The sequence below is a fragment of the Wyeomyia smithii genome, chromosome 3 (assembly GCF_029784165.1).
Source record: "Wyeomyia smithii strain HCP4-BCI-WySm-NY-G18 chromosome 3, ASM2978416v1, whole genome shotgun sequence".
Lineage (NCBI taxonomy): Eukaryota > Metazoa > Arthropoda > Insecta > Diptera > Culicidae > Wyeomyia > Wyeomyia smithii.
The window spans coordinates 256,634,948-256,658,288 of NC_073696.1; the positions used below are offsets into that span (position 1 = coordinate 256,634,948).

At 40.3% G+C, this 23,341-nt stretch overlaps 2 protein-coding genes across 5 annotated transcripts in view; one reads left to right on the top strand and one right to left on the bottom strand.

The window, feature by feature from the left end:
- The first annotated feature begins 2,260 nt into the window (after positions 1 to 2,260).
- Positions 2,261 to 23,341, top strand: part of LOC129733249 (homeobox protein 5) — a 57,708-nt gene continuing 36,627 nt past the window's right edge. The window contains exons 1-3 of one of the 4 annotated variants that reach the window (XM_055694940.1): positions 2,261 to 2,711; positions 12,686 to 13,943; positions 14,031 to 14,439. In XM_055694940.1, the coding sequence (XP_055550915.1) occupies positions 14,140 to 14,439 (300 nt within the window). In that variant the 5' untranslated portion in view covers positions 2,261 to 2,711; positions 12,686 to 13,943; positions 14,031 to 14,139. The remainder of the gene's footprint in view (positions 2,712 to 12,685; positions 13,944 to 14,030; positions 14,440 to 23,341) is intronic. The other 3 variants (XM_055694941.1, XM_055694942.1, XM_055694944.1) reach the window with 3 other exon arrangements.
- On the bottom strand, positions 2,619 to 4,425 carry LOC129733250 (uncharacterized). The gene is made up of 3 exons (XM_055694945.1): positions 4,306 to 4,425; positions 3,512 to 4,195; positions 2,619 to 3,144 (listed from the first exon to the last, which is right to left on the bottom strand). Exons 2-3 carry the CDS (start codon positions 4,152 to 4,154, stop codon positions 2,729 to 2,731), a joined length of 1,059 nt encoding a protein of 352 aa, XP_055550920.1. The 5' UTR covers positions 4,155 to 4,195; positions 4,306 to 4,425; the 3' UTR covers positions 2,619 to 2,728.

The following is a 23,341-nucleotide window of genomic DNA, read 5'->3' on the forward strand; positions in this document are numbered from 1 at the left end:
CTTAGAAAAAGAAAACATCAACATAGCGTACATCAGCACACAGCAGCAGATTGCTGATAGCTTAACAAAACCGTTACCTGCTGCAAAATTAGTTCCATGCCGTGAAGCAATGGGAATCCTGAAACCATGAGTTGAGGAGGAGTATTAGAATCAAGGCAACCCATGTTTGATATTTAGTTGTACCACAGTTAGCGAAAATAAAATATCTTCACTTTGTATTTACCCTTCAAACGAAACACACGTATTTTTTAATAAACTCTGGCAATCAAAAACGAAACAGTGCTGTGCAGGTAGGGGATGTTGATAAATTGTGTTATGATAATTTGAAACTAAATTATGTTAAAAATTAATTCCGCATAATATTTTTTGCTGTAAATCATTTTTTTCCAATTCAGCATGTTAGATTACCCCCCACCCCCTACTGCGTTATGTAATATTTGAACGGGCCCTATTCAGCTTTCCACGAGCGGTAATGGCGGATGGATTTGACATTTGATGTTGGTTGCCAAACTATAGTTCATTGGATATTTCCATTGAACTAGCACAAGTTGGATGGAACGGCTAACGGCTGTTCATTAACTTACTGCAAGGCTCTCCCCCGATCGCTCACGTTGGCGTTCAGCATGACAAAGGCCTCACTCACAAGAAGCGAAATGAATATTGACAGGCGAACAACTGGGTGCATGGCTCTGTTGCGCGCAACTTGTTTGATGGTCTGCGGATTTCAGATAAGAAGTGCGAATATAATCCGATATCCCAATCAACCACTCTTTATGTACCTTTGTGATTCGATAGCGATCGTTTTGGTTGCATAGAGAAACATATAGATCATTGCACACAAAAAATGACCTCACTTTTTTGACACGTTCCATGGGTTCGTTTACAAGGTGTTTTTTTCCATTCACCGTTTAGTGATATGAGTGAAAATCAATGATACGAGTACGAAAATGATCGGCAATTCTCCCTATGCCTATGCGAGTTCGATACTACCACGCAGTAAAGAACGCTGTGCTAAATAAAATCGGTCTATGGACTACGTAAACCCGAATGAAGCACACCACAATTTTGTCGACATCCCATCTTCGGTAACCGCAGTTCTTATCGTGGACTATTTGGTCAATCAAGTCTCCCCGGAAACTGGAGACGCACCCACCGAATTAAAAATGTAGAAAACAAACATATTTACACCTCCAATAAAAGTTTTTTTTCAGATGGGGGGCATTAAACCAAAGTTTTTTTCGTTTGGTGCTCATGTCGTTTTCGTTTTCGCGGTGTAGCTACACTCAAACGACACTTTTGACACCGGAAATGTTTTATTTGTTTTTTCGTGCTACCCTTTTTCTGTCTCTCCCTACACTTTTTCTGTCACTGATGACACCCGAAAAAAGCAAAGTGTACTGTAGGAAGTTACCAGCACATTCACACGTATGTGTCAAAACTGGTTTGTTTTGGTTTTCGTTCCACGTGGTAAAGTGTCAGGTAAATTTTTTCTCAGCACATTTGCGAGATGGACATATGAAATGGAAACGAGACAAAATGCCGAATGCGATAATGACCAAAACAAAACGAATTGACAGCTATCCCATTATTACGCATACCAATGCAATGACACTGAAAATGTTTTATTTGAAGCTGCAAAGTATCAGGACTATGCTATCGCTGTCAAATCTCATATATTTGCAGTGTACCCAACATCTCAATGGTCCGCTGACACTAGCGGTACCCGGAAAATAGGCAGTTTACTCTAAAGGGAAGAATTTTCGAGCAACTGCTCCATATGTTGGCCCTATCTATTGAAGACAAAATAAAACTAAAAGCGATCAAATTTATCAATTTGATCACGTAATGTGTATGGAACGGTATTAAATAAGTGAACTGTTATTTATACTGTTTATTTTTAATTCACAGGCTGTAGTATAAACACAAATAATGTGTAAAAACTTTTGTTCTACATACATGTTCACATGTACACAAATGCCGCCATATTGCTAACGATGTTCGATACATGATTTCTAGTAGATGTCATCCTCCTGCAAAGTATAGCACGGAAAAAAGGTAGCTACACCGCGAAAACGAAAACGACATCAGATTGTTTGGTGCCGTTTGTGGAAATTGTTCAGTGTCTGATATGGGGTGGCGTATCACGTACTATTCAAACAGCTCCTGCAAACTCAACCGTTTGGGGTTTCAAAATATGAAACGTCATCCAACTGTTGCCATTTGACGGCAGTGACGGATCGCAGTCAAAAAAAAATCAGGAGAGCTGCTCTCCTCGTACGCAAGCAGCAGTGCCGATAGTGATTAGATCAACAGGAAGAATAATCTTTATCGTCAATAAATGGAATTACAGGAGCAGGGAAGACTCTCAGCATCTTGGGTTGGCCCGTAGTGCAAAGACCTTTGGACCGGCTATTGAAGCCGGTCTGTCTATTATGCAGTGTGAACGAACGAACACAATCGAAAAACTAGAGCAGCAGGATGAATCCTTATAAGTCGCTGTAGTGTTTTCTAAAGATTGATTTTGAAAACTGGACAAAAATAATGTGATTTACAAATTAAACTCAAACGTGTAAAACTCGAAGCATGTGGAAAACAGATTCAATAATTTTATAGTGGTTTATTCTAGTTTTTGAACGAAGAACAGGCCAGTAATTGGACATCGAGAATCTAGTTAGGCGTAATAAAAAAAAGTCTGCCGACACCTTTTGAAGGTAAGTCTGTTCTGATATTAAACAATAGACTCAAACATTTCCTCCCGTGAAATTTCAACATCCACATTTTCCGGAAGCATTCCTTCCTCTACCTGAATCAAATCCAGTACATTCAGATCCGTGAAGGGTTCCTCCGGCACTGGATCCGACAGAAGCTCCTCCACCTTCTCGCTGGGTGGTGTCACTGTTCGTCGTGACTTGCGGTCCGGGGAAAGCAATGAGCCGGTGGCAATGTCTTGAAAATTTTTCACACCCGCCCGTGATCGAAACGGCTCCGAAGGGGCGATGTTCTGTTTGTCCCACCAACGCAGATCGTCAACAACAGTGATTACTTTCGGCTGTCTTGGTGCCTTCTTGGGTGGCTGCAAAGAGGCACTTTTACGCTGATACTTGCGCTTCGGTTGATTGTTGCCAGTTTTTGATGGCTGAAGCTCTGGAAGTAGATAAATATTTGTTGTATTATGTATCTATTATGGTTTTTTGTCTGGACAAATTTTTAGCATAGGCAGTATTTTTATTAAACTTTAGAGTAATGCAAGCTGTGCCACTGATCAATTATTGATCCATCTTGCAACATTTAACACTTCAAAATGTTAACTAAGCGCTTTGATTAACACTAGGCTATGAATGCAAAATCAACGCATCAAAGTACTAGCAGTGCTGGAATTGAGATATTCTAGACAGATATGCAACTGCTTAGCACCTTCTTATTTGGCATCATGATCAAAGTTAGTCATGTGAAATTGAAGTTATTGTAAGTGCATAATGTTAACACTTAAACTTAGTTTTGATTAACATACCTAAAGCTTCGCTTCGTCTGGGCATTTCCTCTCTACCCAATACAACCACCTCTGGTGCATTCAATTGCGTGAGCGTTTTGTACAGATTTGCACTTCCCAGGGACTCTTGCATAAATGTTTCTTGTTCTCCATCCGTTGCTTCCGGTGCAGCCATCGCGATCGGCTCTTGTGTTTGGTAGCACGAAACCGGTCCCGTTATTGCAAAGTACTTCTGGCCATCGTAGGTTTCTTTTTGATAAATCGTCGCCACCACGGCTATCGAAACGCTTTGCGCTTCTTCCAGCTCGAGTCCGTCCGGCTGTGATTCACGAAAGTCACTGCTTTCGGCCGCTTTCAGGATACTGTAATCGCCCTGCTCCAGCACTCGAACGATAAGCGGAATCTCGTTGATCATATGTAGCACGGCGAACGGGACCTCCCCTCGGGATTTTGCCACCATCATTGCCGGTGTTTTTATGGCGGGAATCATCAGTGTTGTCACGCTGGGCGGCAGTCTTGACTTCCGTTCATCCTGCTGCTGACATACTACCCCGTGAATCTTCTGCTGGTGCGACCGCAGCAGGTAGTTTCGGCCGAACAATCCACCACAAAGCTCACACCGGTGCTCTTCTGTCTTTCGATACTTCCGGTTTAAACTGAACATAACGTGCGATTATTCGCTAGTACCCAGTTTGACCACCAATGCTAGTATGAAATGAAACGAAATGCGCACAATCACCAAAAGACACGTGGCGACTCAGGATATATTAACCCGAGAAACGGTAACAATAAATGCAATACAATTGAAATTTAACCTTGGTAAAGAGTAGTATTAGATTAGAACCATCGAACTTGAAACAGTTACGGCCGTTTGTCTTGAAGTTTTCAACAGTAGAAATATCTCTGATGCTGTGGTGAAAATTTGAGTGTTCGCGCTTACTTGGATGGATCAATCATGTGCTTTCTTCATGATGTATTTACACATCATGCTTCTCTTTTCTTAATATAGGTCATGTAATTGTTTTTTATTTGAATTTAAAGATTAAAGTCTACAAGAAATACTACTTTGCAATGTTGCAGTTATTATTCTGAGGACTTTAATTTAGAGTTTAAATGTACAAATTTCGTGGAGATTTGAGTTCAAGACTACCTCAAAATGTATGCTTAAAAATGTCTACTTTCCTCGATTTATTCAATCAGGATATCAAACGTCCTCGGCGGTTGTGTTCTTTAGCAGGTTTTCTGCAGCAGTCTTATGCAAAATCCTGCCGAAGCCGTTCGATACCCTAATTGAATAACATTATTCTATAACAAGTTTCTAAAACGAAAAGTTGAAATAATAGAGCAGTATTTTTTTTTTTCTCAACCCTCTTAACGATCAATCGGTAATCGAGTATTTGAAAATCTCAAGCATAGATTTTAAAACAATTTTCTTTGTTTTCATGCCGCAGATATTTTCAAATATCTGGCAGCTCTGATGATATCGTAACTTAACCAACACTGAAAATAATATGCACACACTTTTTCCACTAAATTCAAATGTTTTTTTTTTTTCGATTATTCAATTTTTTTCTGTTAAATCTGGATCTGTGTTGAAAGACAAGTTTTTCAAATTGAATACATGGTAGGAAACCTATTTTAGGGCAGATTATGTACCCTCCTGTGTATTGTGACGAAATACTTGGAATGTGTAAGGCGAAATACAAACATATTAATTTGTTTTCTACCTTTTTTCCTGCCAGCACTTGTTTTCAGATTGTGAAAATGATTTTTCAAGCTTTAAGAGTAATTAATTGAAGTTTCCAATTTTTTGTCTAAATCGCGTCGCGTCTATTTCCATTGATGGTTTTTCCAACCTTCAGAGACGTTTTTCAACTATTTTGAACCGAATTTAGAATTCATCTTCCTTATTCGAATAAAGTGAAAACACTTTCAAGCTACATTTACTAGAATTGTTATGCATCTTAAATTAAACTTGATGTATTGGATTCGAACTTGAGATCAATTCTAGTTTTTTTTTATGATTTTAGAGGTGTTTTTTGCTCCTTCGAATTGTTTTTTTTTTTAATTTGTAATTTCTATTGTGGCCTTTCCGCTGTTTTAAGTTTTTAAGGAATTTTGGCTGATTTTTTTTTCTATTTTTGGAAACATCAGTCATGTTCGAGATTTTATTTTTTTCTGGGTCATTTTCCTTTGCGTGTAATAATATGTGTGAAAATTTTGGAAATGACAATCGACTTCCATTTGTTGATCATATGTAAATTTTTTTACTTTCTCATTATTTTCGTTTCTGGTTTCAACTGTTTTGAAAAGTAATTCTATTTATTGAACTGCATTTCCATATTTTTTTTTGTATAGAAAAGGTTCAAAAATTTATAAATGCCTTTTGTCTCTCATTTGGTTTTAGAGTGTATTTTGGAATCTATTGTGTTGCTTCTCTGGCGTGTTTCCAGTCATTCAAAGCATTCGTTTTATGCTCGTTTTGCTTTGTCCTTTTCTGTTCTTTTGGCGCGTTTCTCAACCCTCTTACGCTGAATTTTAATGGGATTCATTATTTTGATATCATTTATGACTTTGTTGGTCTAACTGGGTTTGGGCTGGTTTTGGAAGTATTATTCTTTTGCTGGCATTTTATTGTTTAATCACTAAATAAACCACAGAAATATACGTTGTTCAACTTTGTAAAAAATGTCCACATGGTTAAGGGGGGGGGGGAGTGAACTTGGTCAATGTCCACGTTTGTCCACGAGGGGGACGGGGGAGTCTAAAATGATTTTTGTGTCCGGTTAGAATGTAGACGGCCCCTTATTAGCCTTGATAATTCCATTTAATATGTTTGGTGTTCGAAAAATTTTGACGATGAACTACGTCTTACGGCAGGGGTACATGTTCGAATACCGATAACTGCGAGAGCATCACGAAAGTTGTCCACTTTCAAATGCTTGAAACCCAGTCAGTTCCCAACGGATTTTCTTCACTCTTACGGTAATTGATTGAAACATTAGCTATGCGTCCACCAAAATGCGGAAAATTGTGAGATTGCGATGCCAACTGTTGTAACTATCGAAAAATATAGAGCCTTGTTGAAAGCATATTTCGACCAATCAGAGCTAGAACAATGCTAAAGTATACAAACGATTTACCATTATAACCGATTTGTTTTTATTGTTTTACTCGCTGTAGTCCACACAGACACTCCAACCGAAGATTTAGCTCTCAGTGGTTACGTATGAGAGCTAGCATGCAGAAATTTAGTTATCATTGTATAACCGGTTACTGCAGCAAGAACACGATTGACTCTTAGGCCGTTTACATACTGGCGCGTTTTGCGTTGCGGAGACGGTTCGCCTTGCCATAGGTTAATGTACAGCTCTACTCTAGCGCTGTACATTAACCCACGGCAAGGCGAACCGTTTCCGCAACGCAGAACGCGCCAGTATGTAAACGGCCTTACTGAAAACTGGTTCGACCCGCTGTCGACAGCCCATCAGCTGGTTTTAACGCAACGAGGCTGAGCAGTAGGCGACTCATTCGATCACAGTGTTCCATAGCAGACGGACCAAGCAGAGGACCGCAGCGCTGTACAGCATTGCTGAGCATGTCCAAACATGTTAATGATTTTGTCCGGATCTGTTGCGTCGCGTTTGCTTTCGGCCATTATTTGGCAACTGCTAATAGCTGTGAATGTTCCGATAGTGTGTGTTTAATTGTGTTGTGCTAAGCCCAAAGCATTTTGAAATTAGAAGGTATGATCGACCGTACAGTATTTTACTAACACCAATGAAATAGTTTCGCCAAGCCATGCAATTTTCTATGGAAACTATTTTTTGCTCCCATTACAATATATACATCATGACTCTATAATCCTACCTTCTAACTTCAAAATCCTTTATGTTAAGCCAAGAATGACACAAGAACTATAATAATCCCGTGTCATCGGTAAATGTCAATCCAAAATAAATGCTTCTCGCGCGAACGCGGATTTTTTAATCAACGTGATTTTTTTACGAGGTATTTCTCCCCCGCGTGAAAAATTGACTGCACATTAATATAAGACAGACTGTCATTATTCTACGTTAATCTTGCGGCCGTGTTTTATAAATATCCTCTTCAACTACTTATATTATCCTCCTTCCCGTTCGCTAACTTAAATTGTAGGAAAATTATATCTCACGCCAAACACAACAAGAAACTCCAGATAATGTTGAAATGTAACCATTGCTGGTAGACAAACAATATAACAATAAAAGGTTCTACACAAATGTTAGTATATGAGCGAATAATAACAAAAAATTTCTTATCTTCTATTGAAAACAAAACTCTTTCAATCGTTTGTATTATTTGGGGAAAAATACACTTGACACAATAGTGTCAGTCTCATTTTTTCTAATGCGCACATCAAAAAATAAATTGGAAATAATAATTAGCTTATTACTTATTGTTGAGTAATTTATAGTTCGTGAGCCCTTTTTCGATAATTTAGATTAACTGGAACCAGGCTTGTAAATAGTCAACACTTTCATTTGATTCTCTTCATTAGATGTAGAACGACCGTCGGTTCTCACACGCAAAGCAAATGGTAGAATATTATTCCTGCATTGAAGAGATGCCAACTGTCTTTCGTTTGGCGACGTTATTTTGTTTTATTTCTGTCTACCTTCTTCTTTTTCTGTTGAAAAATATTATTACAAGATCAATTATATAAGCAATTTCCAAAACCTCTGCACACAAAGTGCGTAATTCTCATTTCTAGGAAAAAACCATATGGTGGCTAGTAATTACTAGTTTGACATATTTGTTCAAGACTATATTTAAACAGCAAACCTTGCCAACATCAAAGGCTACGAAGACGATTATTTTCGTATGGACCCCACTACGACCAGTTGTTTTTTGATCTTTTGTGGCTTTGTCCAGACGTTTTTGCTGTTCGCACTTTTTTTTGTTTACTCTTTTGCAGTGCTACTTATTGAGAAGTAACCTGCTCCGTGTTAAAGTGCTTTTTGGCTTTTTGTCTTCTCTTTCAGACTTAGTGACCTACTGCCTTCCTTATCGGAGGTTTACAAACCTTTTGTGGTTAACAAAACAACGATCAGTTGTGGTAAAAGTGTATTAAATCAAACATAAACATAAAATTCAACACCTTTACGGTTTTTCCGATGTACTTCATCACCCCTCAGGAGTTTCATCGTCACCACCGATTATAAGAGTTGAATGAAAAAGTTAGTCAATTATGCACTTTGAGAAGAGATCTGGCACCTCCGACATGTGAAACCCAGTTGCTAAATTGGCGATTTTTTCATCGCTTATCTCTTCGCTCACTGAGTATTGGCCCTTACACAAGTAAAAGAGATTTTAAGGCTGTTCGCACCTACACGAGTTCTCATATGCAATTGTCAATTTATGTGTGAAAACAAAAGCAAAAATATTCCCTTCCTTCACTTTCACAAGTAAAAACCCAAACCAATATCAACAGAGTCGTCAGGGCCAATCTCTAAATGGTACACACGCTCGTGAAAAATACCTCTAATACGAGTAGCATTTTCGTGGAAAGTGAAACAACTCTAAAACTGAGTTACTCCATATATACCAAAAAATTAGTAACACTACACGATAAGAGTCGAAAACCCATCAATGGATAAGTTTGAACCCATTTTTTACTGTCATATGCAGCTGTCAAAAAATGGGTGAATTTAAAAATGTGAAATGCGTAAAATCGTGCGCATTAGGAAGACACATTCTTAGAAAAAAATGGGTCATTTTTTTACCCATTAATGATGAAAAAATACTTCAAGTTTTTTTTTAGTTTGATCTGTCGATTTGTTCGCACGCGTTACTTCTACAATCTGTTTTGTTCACTTTTTGTCAATAATTGCCATGGAAACTTAGAAAGAGACTCGATGCTGCGTCGTTCGAGAAGTTGCAAGGTAAACAGTAAGTAATATCAAGTATTGAGTTTTACAATGCGAGAGTTTCTTATATTAGGTCAAGAGTGTGCACTATCTGGCTGCAATACCTTCGTTGCAGAGAATTGCGATTCTGACAATTCATGATAGCAGATAAAATGCTCCCATATTCGTCAAAAAGAGTCATTTTTATACATTTGCAAATAATTAAAAATAATTGATTTCACTTTCACAAAATTTCCGTTTTTGCATGGATGCAGGTTCGATTTAATGATGGGTAAAATTTCACCTATTTTCTTGAGAAAATTCTTTTCTCAAAATGACCCGTTAATGGGTAAATCGAGTTCATTCATTGATTGGTTTGGCTCACTTTTTGGCGAAATGGTTAAAAAAGTACCCATTATGGGTTTTCCTTCCTTACCGTGTAGGCATTGCCAATTGGGTTGTTTAGCTATATCAGTTTATAATGTCATCTGAAAGCGCTGCATTTTCTAAGCAAAACGTGATTTTCAAAATTTTCCATCGTTGTCATTCAATTTTTAAATCACGAATTAAAACTACTCGAAATCGCTACAATGACAGTTCGCCCATATACCAACTGTCATTATAGCGATTTGGAGCGATGTTTATTTTTTCATTTAAAAATCGAAGGATAATGATATAAAATTGTTTTGAAATCAGGTTTTGCTCAGAAAATTACACTCTTTCACCTTATATATGAAAATCAGAAATCCGTGAGTCACCAAACAACCCAATTTAGCAGAAACCCCAAGAATGACGTTAGCAGAGAGGCTCGTATATTACGAACATGCATTATAACGACCGTCAGTATGGTGCGTAAAGAGCTGGATAAATCACCGCTGAAAGCAGTACACTAAGCTCCGTTCTAGGCTGGGGATGCATTCCGAAATTGCATGGAACCGCGTGAAAAAAAAACTTTTTGATGGAAAAATATAACGAAGAAATCCATTTCAACATGTGTGAACCTTGTTTGACTATTTAATAGTGGTTAATCGAAAGGCCAAAATTAAATATCTTAAATGTTCAGTAATCACACCAAAAATTGTGATTTTCTTTTAAAACAGATTACTCTTGCCCTAAGACGTAAAATGTGATTGATTGAGTGTGTTGTAGTTTTTCTTTAGTTGCACGCGAATAGAAATCGTGTTATGCTGCACAGATAGAAACCTAGGGACCAGCGCTATACTTCACATGGTTTCTAGTGTTATTGTTGTCAGCACTAGCATGTTTTCCTTCAAGACTTCAATTTTAATTACGAAAACCTGTCAAGGAATTCATTTTTCTATTAAGGAAATCAGGAATTATCAGAAAAACTGAAAAATAATCAGGGAAAACGACACGATTTTGCATTTAAACGGCTCATTAGCGCCAATGAGGATTTTTTGGCATAAAGGGCTAATGCAGGACCTCATATCCGATCGAATGCTTTTTTCAATAAGATTTTAGAGTTGCGTTCATCTACCTAGCACTTTTTTGTGCTTAATGCTGCAGAATATCAGGTAAATTTTTGTCATATTTCAGTGAATACCAGAGAATTTATTTATAAAAACTTTGTCGCCACCCTGATATTCTAACAGCAGGTCAACAAATTTGAGAGAGGAGGCTGTCGCGAATGCTTCAAAAAAGCTTTAAACTCATAAAAGCGAACATTAGACCTGTCAGACCGGGGGGTTCTGTATTTTTTACGCTGAAATAGACGATATAACAGTAGACGGCTGATGTCTACTCATAACGTTTGCTCGCACGTGATTGGTTGATTTTTGCGGAAAATCGACCTTAGAATTTTTCAGTAATTTTCACCGCAGAACTATATAGTAATAATAATTTTAAAAGTATCACAAAATTGTTTAACATTTAATCTATCCAATGACATATTGAAATTATATATTTTAATATTTTAACATTCTCAACTTTGCTAAAGTTCTTTGAAATTAGTTGTAGATAAGATGTGTTTTATTTCATTCAAAGCTAACAGGTCATGCCAAATAGATTTATTTTAATTCCGATCAAATAGACAGTAACCGAATTAAGTTCAATTGTCCGAAAAATAATTAAATGTATATGCAAAATATTCATAGCTCCTCAGGCTACTGACATACTGAGGCGTCAAATGAAGCGAAGCAAGAAGCGTCGCAAAAACGTCCGAGCTACTTCTTCAAACGTCTATATGAAACGCTTAAACCAGTCATACTGGAGCGGCAAAAACGCGTCGATAGAGGCGGCGAAACAGAACGAGTAGTGTTTTGACGCGCGTATATGTACGCGGTAATACCATATTCAGACTAAATCTTTTATCGCCAGGTGCTTTATATTTGCTTTGTTTTGGTTTGGTAATTTAAAAAAGCAAATAAAATACATTTTCGTTTAGAAAATGTTAAAATGTTTAGAAGAGGGTTGTGCAGTAAATCCATGTTCAGACTAAACCTGATATCGCCAGGTACTTAATATTTGCTTTATTTTGGTCTTAAATCTTAAAAAAGAAAAAAAGTAGGATAGAAAATACTATCGGGAAAAATTTTCAGGTCGTCGGGAAAATAGCACTGATATTATTGATTGATATTGTTGAGTTTTGATTCGAATGGCCAGAAATTTAGCATGCTGAACTTCTTTGGTCGCGAAAATGCAAGCCGCTGAGTAACTAGCTGTGCTCACATGGGTTATTGAAATCCTAACAGATATTATAAACTAGTTGAACGTTGCTCGGGGTCAACGGGTTTAAAATTCAGAATAATTTCTTATATTTTTTACTACGTCTGTAGCGCAACTCACTTCAGTAATATTATTTTATTTCATGAAAAAATCTCTATGTTTACTAAAACGTAATTTTCCGTGCTTGAAGAAGCAAAAAAATCTTCATTGGACGAATTCATATTTCCTTCAAACAAAACCGCTACTGGAATCTAGGAATATGACAACACAACGCATTTGCGACGCTCGCTCCAGTATGTCATAGGAAGCTTCACCCAACGCTTCTGTTTATTCCGCTTCTCAAACGCTCAACGCTTCGCTTCATTTGACGCCTCAGTATGACAGTAGCCTCAGTGTCCAGCAAATTTCAGCACCCTTGTCCACCTTCCGATACATTATCTTGCCTAGAAAACCGACCTGCAGCGCCGGTCCCACCTTCACTCCTGTCACGTTGAAATTCGAAACTCTCCACACTCACCGGCTCACGCCTTTTCTGCCCGACTGGCTTGACAGCGTTTGGCGTAGCTTTAATTTGCCTGCTGTTCTTATGTGCCTCTTCTCTTTTCATCTTTCTTGCAAAAAGCCACCCTACCAGGCCGTGCGTCTCGCCTAAAAACCAACGCACTTCGACTACGTTTCGGACTTTTCTTGCGCGCATTAATGTGTTGGTTGAATGCTGCCTCTATGCGAACGAGTCTCGTCGCCTTCGTAGTCGCCAATCGCCATCCATTCGTGAAAAGCGAGCCATCATCAGTGCAAAGAAAAGCAAGTGTGTGCTTTTCGCGATTTCGGTGGAGCAAGAAAAAAGACATTTTGGATTTCGTCGTGCGTGCGGCTGCAAGCCACCATTGGAAGTAGTTTTTTCGCTCTTTAGCTGCTTTTTGTTGTGTGAAGCCGTTGTCTGCTGGTCGGGATTTGGTGAAAAACCTTCACGGTAAAATTTGTCAGAATGTTCCGTCGGCTGGCTCGCATAAGAAGAACTTGCTCGAGCCCGCAGTGGATGCAGAAATAAGAAAAAGAAACCCTGGTAGCGCTGCAGCAGGGCAAGAAGCGAATAAAAAGAAGAACGTCCGAGGGGGACGAGTGTAGTGTAGAGAAAAGGATTTTTTTGAGACCCCCATATTCTCCACTGATTTTCCAACACAAACGTACAGCCCCAGTGGCAGAAATCGCGACCGTGTCGGTCGAAAAAAGTGCGAACATCACAGGCGCGGTGAGTTGGTGTGCGTGCAATGTCTTTCCAACGGCCCGCCAGTGTGCGTGAGTAAAAACTTCAAAGTGTCGGACTGCGAACGTATGTGTGCGACCGTGCGGTGACATTTTCTTTTTTCTACACACTCATCGCAGCAGCAAAATTCGTCGCGATCGCTCATCATCGTCGTTCCAGTGAAGCAGTTTTCATCTATTTTTCGAATTTTGCTGAAATTGCTATTGAAGAAGAAGAAACAAGAACTCAAGGGAAAATGTGATCTGTGGAAAAGCGGAAGTGTCTGTGCCGAGTGCAGTGCGCGAACCATTTTCACAGACATGACGATCTGCCAGCAACAGAGGAAATCGGTTTGGGTTTGCCTGTGAGTGGATCAGTAGTTTTTTTAGATTAGGAAGTTAGTCGCTCTGCTTTTCGGTGTCGAGTTGGAAGAGCCCGCAGTTGGTTTCGAGAGTGTCTAGAAGAAGCTCTCCCCGGAACTATTCGTGGTAGAATAGTCATCGAGGGAGGAGGACATTAAAAATCCGGCAACAACAGAAAAGTCGTGCCCCTGGTGCTGCCAGGAAAAAAAGTGGCCCATTTTCTTTCGTTTTTGTCTTTCTCTTGATTTTGGGATTCCAATGTGAAAGCACAGGTTTGTGTTAGTGGGAAATTTTTGACAGCCCCCTTGCGGAGTGCTGTGCGAACAACATCCAATAACCTCACCGTAATCGTCTTTCAGTAACGAAGAAAACAAAGAATAAACCGAAAGGAAGAAGTGGTAACAGCAAGTGCAAGAAAGAAGCTCCGCTTGTCCGGATATAATTTTTCTTCGCCTCACGTTCGCCAAGATGGCTCCGTCTCCGGAGCTCGGGGGTCAACCGAAAGCCCCCGATAAAGCTGGAACGGAAACGATCAACAGTGGAACGGCGGCCGGCATCGGACCGTCGGAAATATCTACTGCTGCTGCAAATAGCAGCAGCAGCACATCGCAAAGTTTGTCCGGAGTGAAACACTCTACGTCAACCACCACCGCATCTGCGGCAGGAGCAACAACCGTTTCCATTTCTGGCAGTTTCGGTGGTTCCTCAACGGCAGCAGGAACCGCCGCCGCTGCAGCATCGCAGCAAACTCCGCAGGACAGCAGCAAGGTGAGTCCACTCCTAACTGAATCTTTGCTCCATTCATGGCACTGCGAATGTCATTGGACAGATCACGAGAAAAAGAAACGGCGACACAATGAGTAAAGAAAAAAACGCCCCTTTTTCTCCATTCGCCGGTATTTGTTTTTAAGGGTACCAAATAAAATCGCCTTATGGTTTGAATGTAGAATATTGCTCGAAAATATTCAATTGGTAACATTAGAAACATTGGCAGATAAACATATGCAAGCGATGAAAAATCTTTTAATCCATCTTTTGAACCGATACTGCAACTATGATTCATTTTTGTATTTCTCTTTCTTTGTTACCTTCTGACGTTTGCTGAACCGTATGAGGACAACAGCCGAGAGGCCAGAGTAGCGTAACACTTGAGCGGCAGAACAGTTTAATATAAAACGGTTATTTACGGTCTTAACCCCATATGTGAATTATTCTGGGCTTTGAGCCACAACCAGCATTGCCAGGTATCCAGATTTAGCTGGATTATCAAGATTTTTGAACATGTATCCAGGTAGACGGCTTTGATGTCCAATTATCCAGATTTTTCATGGATGATCCAGATTTTATCCAGATTTTATTTTCTCTGTTCCGCAAAAAGGTCATCACTTCAATTTTGGTGCGAAATTTTGCAATTTTGTCACCTCAAATTTTGCGTACCCCAAAACTTTTATTCGAAAAATTAACCTTTCACCCCACGAAATGAATGCCAGATTTTTTCCAGATTTCTATTTTGCCTTTTCCAGATTTTTGAAAAAATGACCTGGCAACGCTGGCCACAACGGAAAGCATTTTTTTTTCGTGTTCGCTGATGTGCTGCTTCTTTAGTTTGCCATCGATTCATCGAGACAATTAGGACAATCCAATTCACCATTTCACCACGACGATGATTTGTAGTGAGAATGAGAATTCACCAGCCTGTGACAGCTGATGACATTATTTGTGCTGCACAGATAATGAGATTCCAATAAGAGTTCTCAGCGATGGGAAAATAAAGTAATTAGACTGTATGTTTTTTTGAAAATTTCATCAAATCGCGAGAAAATTTCGTTAAATAATTTAGGTTTCTAAATCTTTTGTAGATTTAAGGGTTGTTTTTGTGAGATTTTTATAATTTATTCGTTGCTTATTTTCATATTATTTCCATCATTTTTCAAATTTTAAAACGTTTTTGACGTACGAATACGTCTTACTTCAACATGTCGGAGTGCATTCTGTGGAAACTATACCAAGGTGTTACTTCGGGATGAAAGATTTCAAACGGTAATTTCTGTAATCTAACACAAATGCCATGAGTAGTCCCCAACCGTCTGCCGTGATATGATCTATATCAGTATTTCCCTGTCCCAACAGATCAACTGTTTACTTCCATGAGTCTAGACTGTTTTGATGTGTCGGGCGAGGGTAGAGCATCTCTGAAAAATGTAACAATCGCTGTTAGTAGACAATTTAATGATCTGCTGTGAAAATTTTATTAAAACTGATGTCCCGAAGGAAAACATGCTAGGTGGAGCGTGAAGAGCTACATTCTTGCTTCTAAAAGGCGCTCGGTGCTTGATGCTCGTTTTCGGATCGGCACACAACCAATGAAGAACAACAAGACACACTGAATATCTCTTTTTTGGACCGTTTCTACGCTTGCATGAAGCGTGGAGTGACTTAGAGAAATTTTTTGTTTGCCTTTCTTTGCTTTATGCCGTCTTCGTGTATTCTAATTAACATTTGCGTTTGTAGTCATTTCCAAAACTCTCGTGGTCTCCACGGATATTTTTATATTCGCTTTCTACAATCCTTTTCTTCAATTTTTATTCCTTGATCTGGTTTGATTTTAATGTAATCGTCTTTGCAAAATCGTCAAACAGGTGTAGATTACGATAATAATTGCGCATCCAAGTAAACCGATGCTAAGACCTTGCCAGTGGAGATCGCGACACTCTCGCTCCTGATGCTGTTTTTTATTTCCACGCGGCACTCATACAAGCGAAACAAGTCACATCATGGTCACATCTAGGCAAGAATAAATTAGCGTTATCAGCTTTTTGAAGCTTTTTTGCTTGATTTGCTATCATTGTTAGTTATGCCATTATGTTGTTTCACGCTAGATTTTCAGGTTATAATCATATTTGTTTTGTTTGCTGAAAGTGGACTTGCAGTGAAGTGAGTCTTTATCGTCGATTATTTCCGTTTTTTTTTTTGGTGAACTAAAAACAAACTTAGTAGATTCTGGATACGAGACCCTGTACCCTGACAGTTCTATGATACGGTGCGGTCTTGAAAATTTCTCGATTTTCGTTGTTTATCGCATCTGGTTTAAAGTTTAAATGATACACCACAAAAACTGCGTTCGATAATAGAACGAAATAGTCATGATTACATACATCTTAAAGAAAAATCGTTACAGTTTTGTTCCTCCATCATATCGGTCCATCGCAAAGAAGACGACGGTCGTTGATCGGTGACTTGTTTTTCTCGCTGGCTGGCTGGCACCGTTTTTCTTTGCCCATTCTGACTGACCGATTCCGTAAGGCTACTGACATACTGAGGCGTCAAATGAAGCGAAGCAAGAAGCGTCGCAAAAGCGTCCGAGCTACTTCTTCGAACGTCTATATGAAACGCTCAAACCGGTCATACTGGAGCGGCAAAGACGCGTCGATAGAGGCGGCGAAACAGAACGAGTAGTGTTTTGACGCGCGTATATGTACGCGGTAATACCATATTCAGACTAAATCTTTTATCGCCAGGTGCTTGATATTTGCTTTGTTTTGGTTTGGTAATTGAAAGAAGCAAATAAAATACATTTTCGTTTAGAAAATGTTAAAATGTTTAGAAGAGGGTTGTGCAGTAAATCCATGTTCAGACTAAACCTGATATCGCCAGGTACATAATATTTGCTATATTTTGGTCTTATTTCTAAAAAAGAAAAAAAGTCGGATAGAAAATACTATCGGAAAAAATTTTCAGGTCGTCGGGAAAATAGCACTGATATTATTGATTGACATTGTTGAGTTTTGATTTGAATGGCCAGAAATTTAGCATGCTGAACTTCTTTGGTCGCGAAAACGCAAGCCGCTGAGTAACTAGCTGTGCTCACATGGGTTATTGAAATCCTAACAGATATTATAAACTAGTTGAACGTTGCTCGGGGTCAACGGGTTTAAGATTCAGAATAATTTCTTATATTTTTTACTACGTCTGTAGCGCAACTCACTTCAGTAATATTATTTTATTTCATGAAAAAATCTCTATGTTTACTAAAACGTAATTTTCCGTGCTTGAAAAAGCAAAAAAATCTTCATTGGACGAATTCATATTTCCTTCAAACAAAACCGCTACTGGAATCTAGGAATATGACAACACAACGCATTTGCGACGCTCGCTCCAGTATGTCATAGGAAGCTTCACCCAACGCTTCTGTTTATTCCGCTTCTCAAACGCTCAACGCTACGCTTCATTTGACGCCTCAGTATGACAGTAGCCTAAGCCGTCATCCATCGATGGTAACCGTCGTTCGCGGTGGCGAGACAAGGAAAATCGATTGTATTTTTGTGTTGTTCGCATTTCCTCCGATATATGAACTGTCACTGGAGTGTGAGTGTGAGATGCTCAGCCAGAACTGACTTCTCAACTGGTCGGGCAATATGATGAAAATTGTTGTGAAGTCGAATGATGAAACGAAATTTTTCATTAAATTTTTGGCCTTTTGTTTTTTCATAATCCTCTCAATAACCCTAAAATGATCAATCCTGTTAATGGAAATAGTTGCAACACAAAATTCCTCATTTGCAGCTCACAAGAAATGTTCACCCTGAGCTAATTCGCTTAAGTGTGTGTGTCTGACTGAATAGATGCGTGTTCCTCACCGAGAGTGTATCGATGATGTTGTTTTTGACTTTTCAAGCCTCATCCCCAATACAAGGGCGGCTCGGTGCTGTGACGTTGCGAAGGTGCTTTTGCTGCTCTATGCCACACACACAGTAATGTTGGTTCGATTCCTTCGATACATGGTTCGATACACAAAGGAACAAAAGCAGAGCTCTGTTCGAAAGTCTACACAAATATGGCGATGTGTCAAAAATGCAGAAATGCGACGGCTGCTGGTAGCCGCGAACGGCCGACAGAGCAAGACGAAGGAACACTTTGTTGTTTCTTCTGTTTTGAATCTGGTTTGGTTCATTTCCCGTTGGATTATGCCAGCAGAAGCGGGAGTAATGAACGCATGTATGATAAATCAATGTGGTTTCCTATCGGAACTTGCGTACAGTTTATCCAAAGCAAAGTTACTCGATTCAATTGAATGATTGGGCGGTTCTGTTTTTATTTTTGTCTTAGTCTTCATTTCTGGTAATTGCCATTTATCGTTGACTGAGCAGTTAATGCTGGTGGTTTAAGCTTTTTTTATCGAGAACCAGAGCCGATAACTCTAACAATTTTTAACAATCGAAAAACCGAAACAGTTAATAATATTATATTCTCTCGAAAATGCAATAGATATTTTCTCTCGAAAATGCAATAGACATTTTCTTTCGTACATTAACGTCTAGAAAGTAAAATCTCTTGAAAAAAATGCGATAATCTTTTTTTCTAATTAACGATTCTATATGTAATGATTATCTGTTTTAACCGCATTATTCACTAATGTTCCCAGGTAAATAAATTCGTCAACTACTTCAAATGTTTCCCCATCTAGCACCACCGCAGCACCAATCTCCGACTGACTACCACGCACTCTGCCAGCCACCAGGTATTTCGTTTTAGCAGAGTTTATGACAATCCCCAATCTCGCAGCTTCCCTCCTGAGAGGCCCGAAGGCCTCATCCACAGCTCTACGGTTGATACCAATGATGTCGATATCGTCCGCAAAACCGAGAAGCATGCGCGACTTCGTAATGATGGTGCCGCTTCTCTGCACACCAGCCCTCCGTATAGCACCTTCCAATGCGATGTTAAACGATAAGTTTGACAGCCCGTCACCCTGCTTCAAACCATCTAACGTCACGAAAGAGTCCGATATCTCACCGGCTATCCTGACGCTTGATGTAGAACCTTCAAGGGTGGCAGGTATCAGCCTAATCAGCTTTGTTGGGAAGCCATGTTCGAGCATAACTTGCCATACCTCATTTCTCTTAACTGAATCGTACGCTGCCCTGAAGTCTATGAACAGATGGTGCGTCTGCAAGTTGAATTCTCGAAATTTATCGAGGATTTGTCGCAAGGTAAACATTTGGTCCGTCGTGGAGCGTCTACCTCGAAAACCGCTTTGGTACTCGCCAACAAAGGTCTCCTGCAACGGCCTCAGTCTGTGGAACAGGATGCCGGAGAGAATTTTGCACACGGTATTGATAAGAGTTATGCCCCGATAATTGCTACAGTCCAGGCGATGACCTTTTTCGTAGATCGGGCATGTGAGACCCTCCAACCAGTCCGAGGGCAATTCTTCATCAGACCACACTCTCAGCATGATCCGATGGATGGCACGATACAGCTGTTCGCTCCCGACTTTGAAGAGTTCGGCTGGAATGCCGTCCTTTCCGGCTGCCTCGCAGTTTCTCAGCTCTTTCACTGCTTTCTTCACCTCGTTCATGGATGGTGGATCCACAGCTTGACCATCATTTTCAATAGTCATCCTGCTCCTTTCGACTCCACTGTTTCCCTCACCGTTCAACAGCACACTGAAGTGTTCCTTCCAACGTCTGGCCACCTCTGTTTTATCGGTTATCAGGTTGCCCTCCCTATCGTTGCACATGACAGGGGCTGACACGTTTCGATTCGTGATTCCGTTGACCTTCTTGTAGAAGCTCCTCGCATCGTGCCTGGAGAAGCAACCTTCCGCCTCCGCAAGAATACGCTCCCAATGCTGTCGTTTCTTCCGGCGATGGAGTCTCTTTTCAGCGGCTCTAGCATCTCGATTTCTACCCATGCTCTGACGAGTCACAGCCATGGCCAACATGTGACCCCTGGCGCGGCTCTTCTCCTCCGTCACTCGCTGACACAGCTGCCGCAGTTGTACCCAACGCGCTGCAGTGCTGATCGAACTGTGGATGTGCCTCCACTATGCATTCAGGTTCCCTTCAACTTTTTCCTCAATCCGTTCATCAACCTTCTGCGATTACTCTGCAGCCACTCCTTCAGTTGATAGCCGCTGGATGTCCAACTGCATCCTCCTCGTTGCCTTGGATTTCAACACGTTGGACAGCCGGGCGCGGATTTCGGCTACTACGAGATAGTGTTCCGAGTCAACGTTCGGTCCTCTGAACGACCTCACATCTGTAACGTCTGAAAAGTGCCGTCCATCAATTAGAACGTGGTCAATTTGAGAGCAAAGTTCTCCGTTCGGGTGCATCCAGGTGTGCTTACGTATGTTCCGGCGTGCAAAATAAGTGCTACAGATAGCCATCCCCCTAGCTGCAGCGAAATTAACAAGCCTCAGGCCATTGTCGTTCGTAGTAGAGTGGAAGCTTTCCCTACCAGTTACGGGGCGGAAGAAGTCTTCCTGCCGGACCTGTGCATTTGCATCTCCGATGACAATCTTTATATCGTGTCCTGGGCTCTCATTGTATGTCTTTTCCAGGAGCTCATGAAACTCCTCCTTTTCGTCATCGGGTTTCTCGTTGGTCGGTGCGTACACATTTATCAGGCTGTAGTTGAAGAATTTGCCCTTAATTCTCAACACGCATTTACGGTCACTGATCGGCCTCCATCTAATGACACGCTTCATCTGTTTTCCAATTAGCACGAAACCGACTTTCTGCTTTCACGCCGCCGCTATAGTAGATGTGGTACTTAAATTAAGTGTTCGCAATAGGATCTACTGCCCGGAATTCGCGTTCTCCCGATTTCAGCCACCGCACCTCTTGGATAGTTGCAACCTCCACATTCACCTTCCGCAGCTCTCTAGCCAGGATACTTGCGCGTGCCGGTTCGAGTAGAGTCCTTACATTCCAAGTACCGAGTTTCCAATAATCGTTGTCCTTTTTTGTTCGCCTAGGTCCATGCCGATTATTCCGTTCCGTATTTATATCTGGATTGCTCGTAGTATTTAATATTCGATATGCTGCCTTACTAGGGCAGCGATACCTAGTCTCGCGACGGGGCTGCCGTCTTTGATATAGCTGGCGAGACACCGCGTTTCATGATTCAGCCGCCCGCTCCGGATCAGACGCTGTTGTACGCCGCCCTTAACATAGGGAAACAGCCGCGTACGTTCCCCCTTCCCAGTCAGCATACGACCAAAGTTTCCACCGGGGGTTGGTTACCCGATCTCCGCTAAGGTTACTCGTATCCCGGTCGGCACCACGTGGAGGTTGGGATAGGAGTTGCTGGACAGAGGTTAATGACCACAATAGGATCTCAAGTGACACGTGTCCGTGCATAAATTCTTCATGGTCAGATATACCCGCTGCAACTGCTACGCTATCTGTAGCCATGCCACAGTTGTGGCCGCTATACGCTGCCATTGGCAACGCTGCTCCTGCATCAACTGGCCCAGCTGCTTTCGATTCTGATACCCCCGCTACAACTGCTACGCTATCCGTAGCCATGCCACAGTTGTGGCCGCTATACGCTGCCATTGGTATCCGCTGCCCCTGCATCAGCTGGCCCAGTTGCTATCGATGTTGAGATCCGCTCCATCTAGTGCGATATCCATTGCTACTGCTGCTGCTAAGAGATGACTGCTGTTGTCACTGTGTAGAACTATTTTGAGCTGCTTCGGCTGAAACAGGCTCTTATATAGGCCAAACAGCATATTTTAAATTGCAAGGTATATGATTCTGTCGACCGTGCTTGGGAAGCAATCATATAACGACCAGTCGGAGGTCGAATTTTTCGTTTTGACAAGGCTTGACTATTTTCAATAGCACAATACTTTGAATAATAAAATTACAATTATCTTCATTCGGGAAGAATCTTAGAAGATTTTCAAATCTATTGCTGCAAGAACAAAGGAAATTCAACTAACCGATTTATTAGCATTTGAAATTGAACATAATTTTCACTTTTTTCGGTTTTAGATTTTCATTTCACATCCCTACGTAGCCGAACTTCCTGAGAGAAGTATTCTATTTCAAAAAAAGAATAATTAATTAATGTTCAAATATCAAAATAACAAAAAATACTACAAGGTATACAGCCCTATGGGTTGTGTGAAATGGTGACGTAGGACAAATATTATTATTGATTTTAACTCCTGTTTAACATATTTCACTACGACTGTTATGCATCGTGTATCTAACACAGATATAAGGGCTGCGCTTGCTATCGTGTTAAGAACAAGAATGAAGTTGAATTTTCTACACGCAGTCTTTTGTATCGAGTTGACCGTAGATTTTTGCAATGAAGAAGCGACGCAGATTCGAGTAAGAGAAACGAAACAAAACACCTTCAATACTACTGAATTATTGTCATGAGCACCAAAAGAAAATTTGGCTTTTCTGATGCGAAAATTTCCCTGGTTCTAGATTAACTAATCTGCGATATTGGACCGAGAACAGTGTTCGACTGGGTTCGAAGGAACAATTGACAACCGGAAAATCACCGAATTTAGCCGTGATTTTTTTTAATGAGGGTTATATCTTTATTATTATTACTATTATTTATTGAATAATTCATCCGACAGTAGTCTTGAGGAATAAATAATAAACTATATGGGTGGGAAAAGCCACCTTGAAAGGCCTTGAATGCTACTTTCAAGCTGGCACAAAAACCCAGCATCTTTTGCAAATATTAATAATACATAGCAACAGTACAAGTATCAAATAACATACATTAATAAACAATTCATAATATACAAAACATGACTGAAAATCAAAATTTGTGTAGTATCGATTGAAGAGCACGGCCATTCGGTGAACAGGTTCATTCTGGCTGTAATTCGTGCGGTGCGAATTCGTTTGCA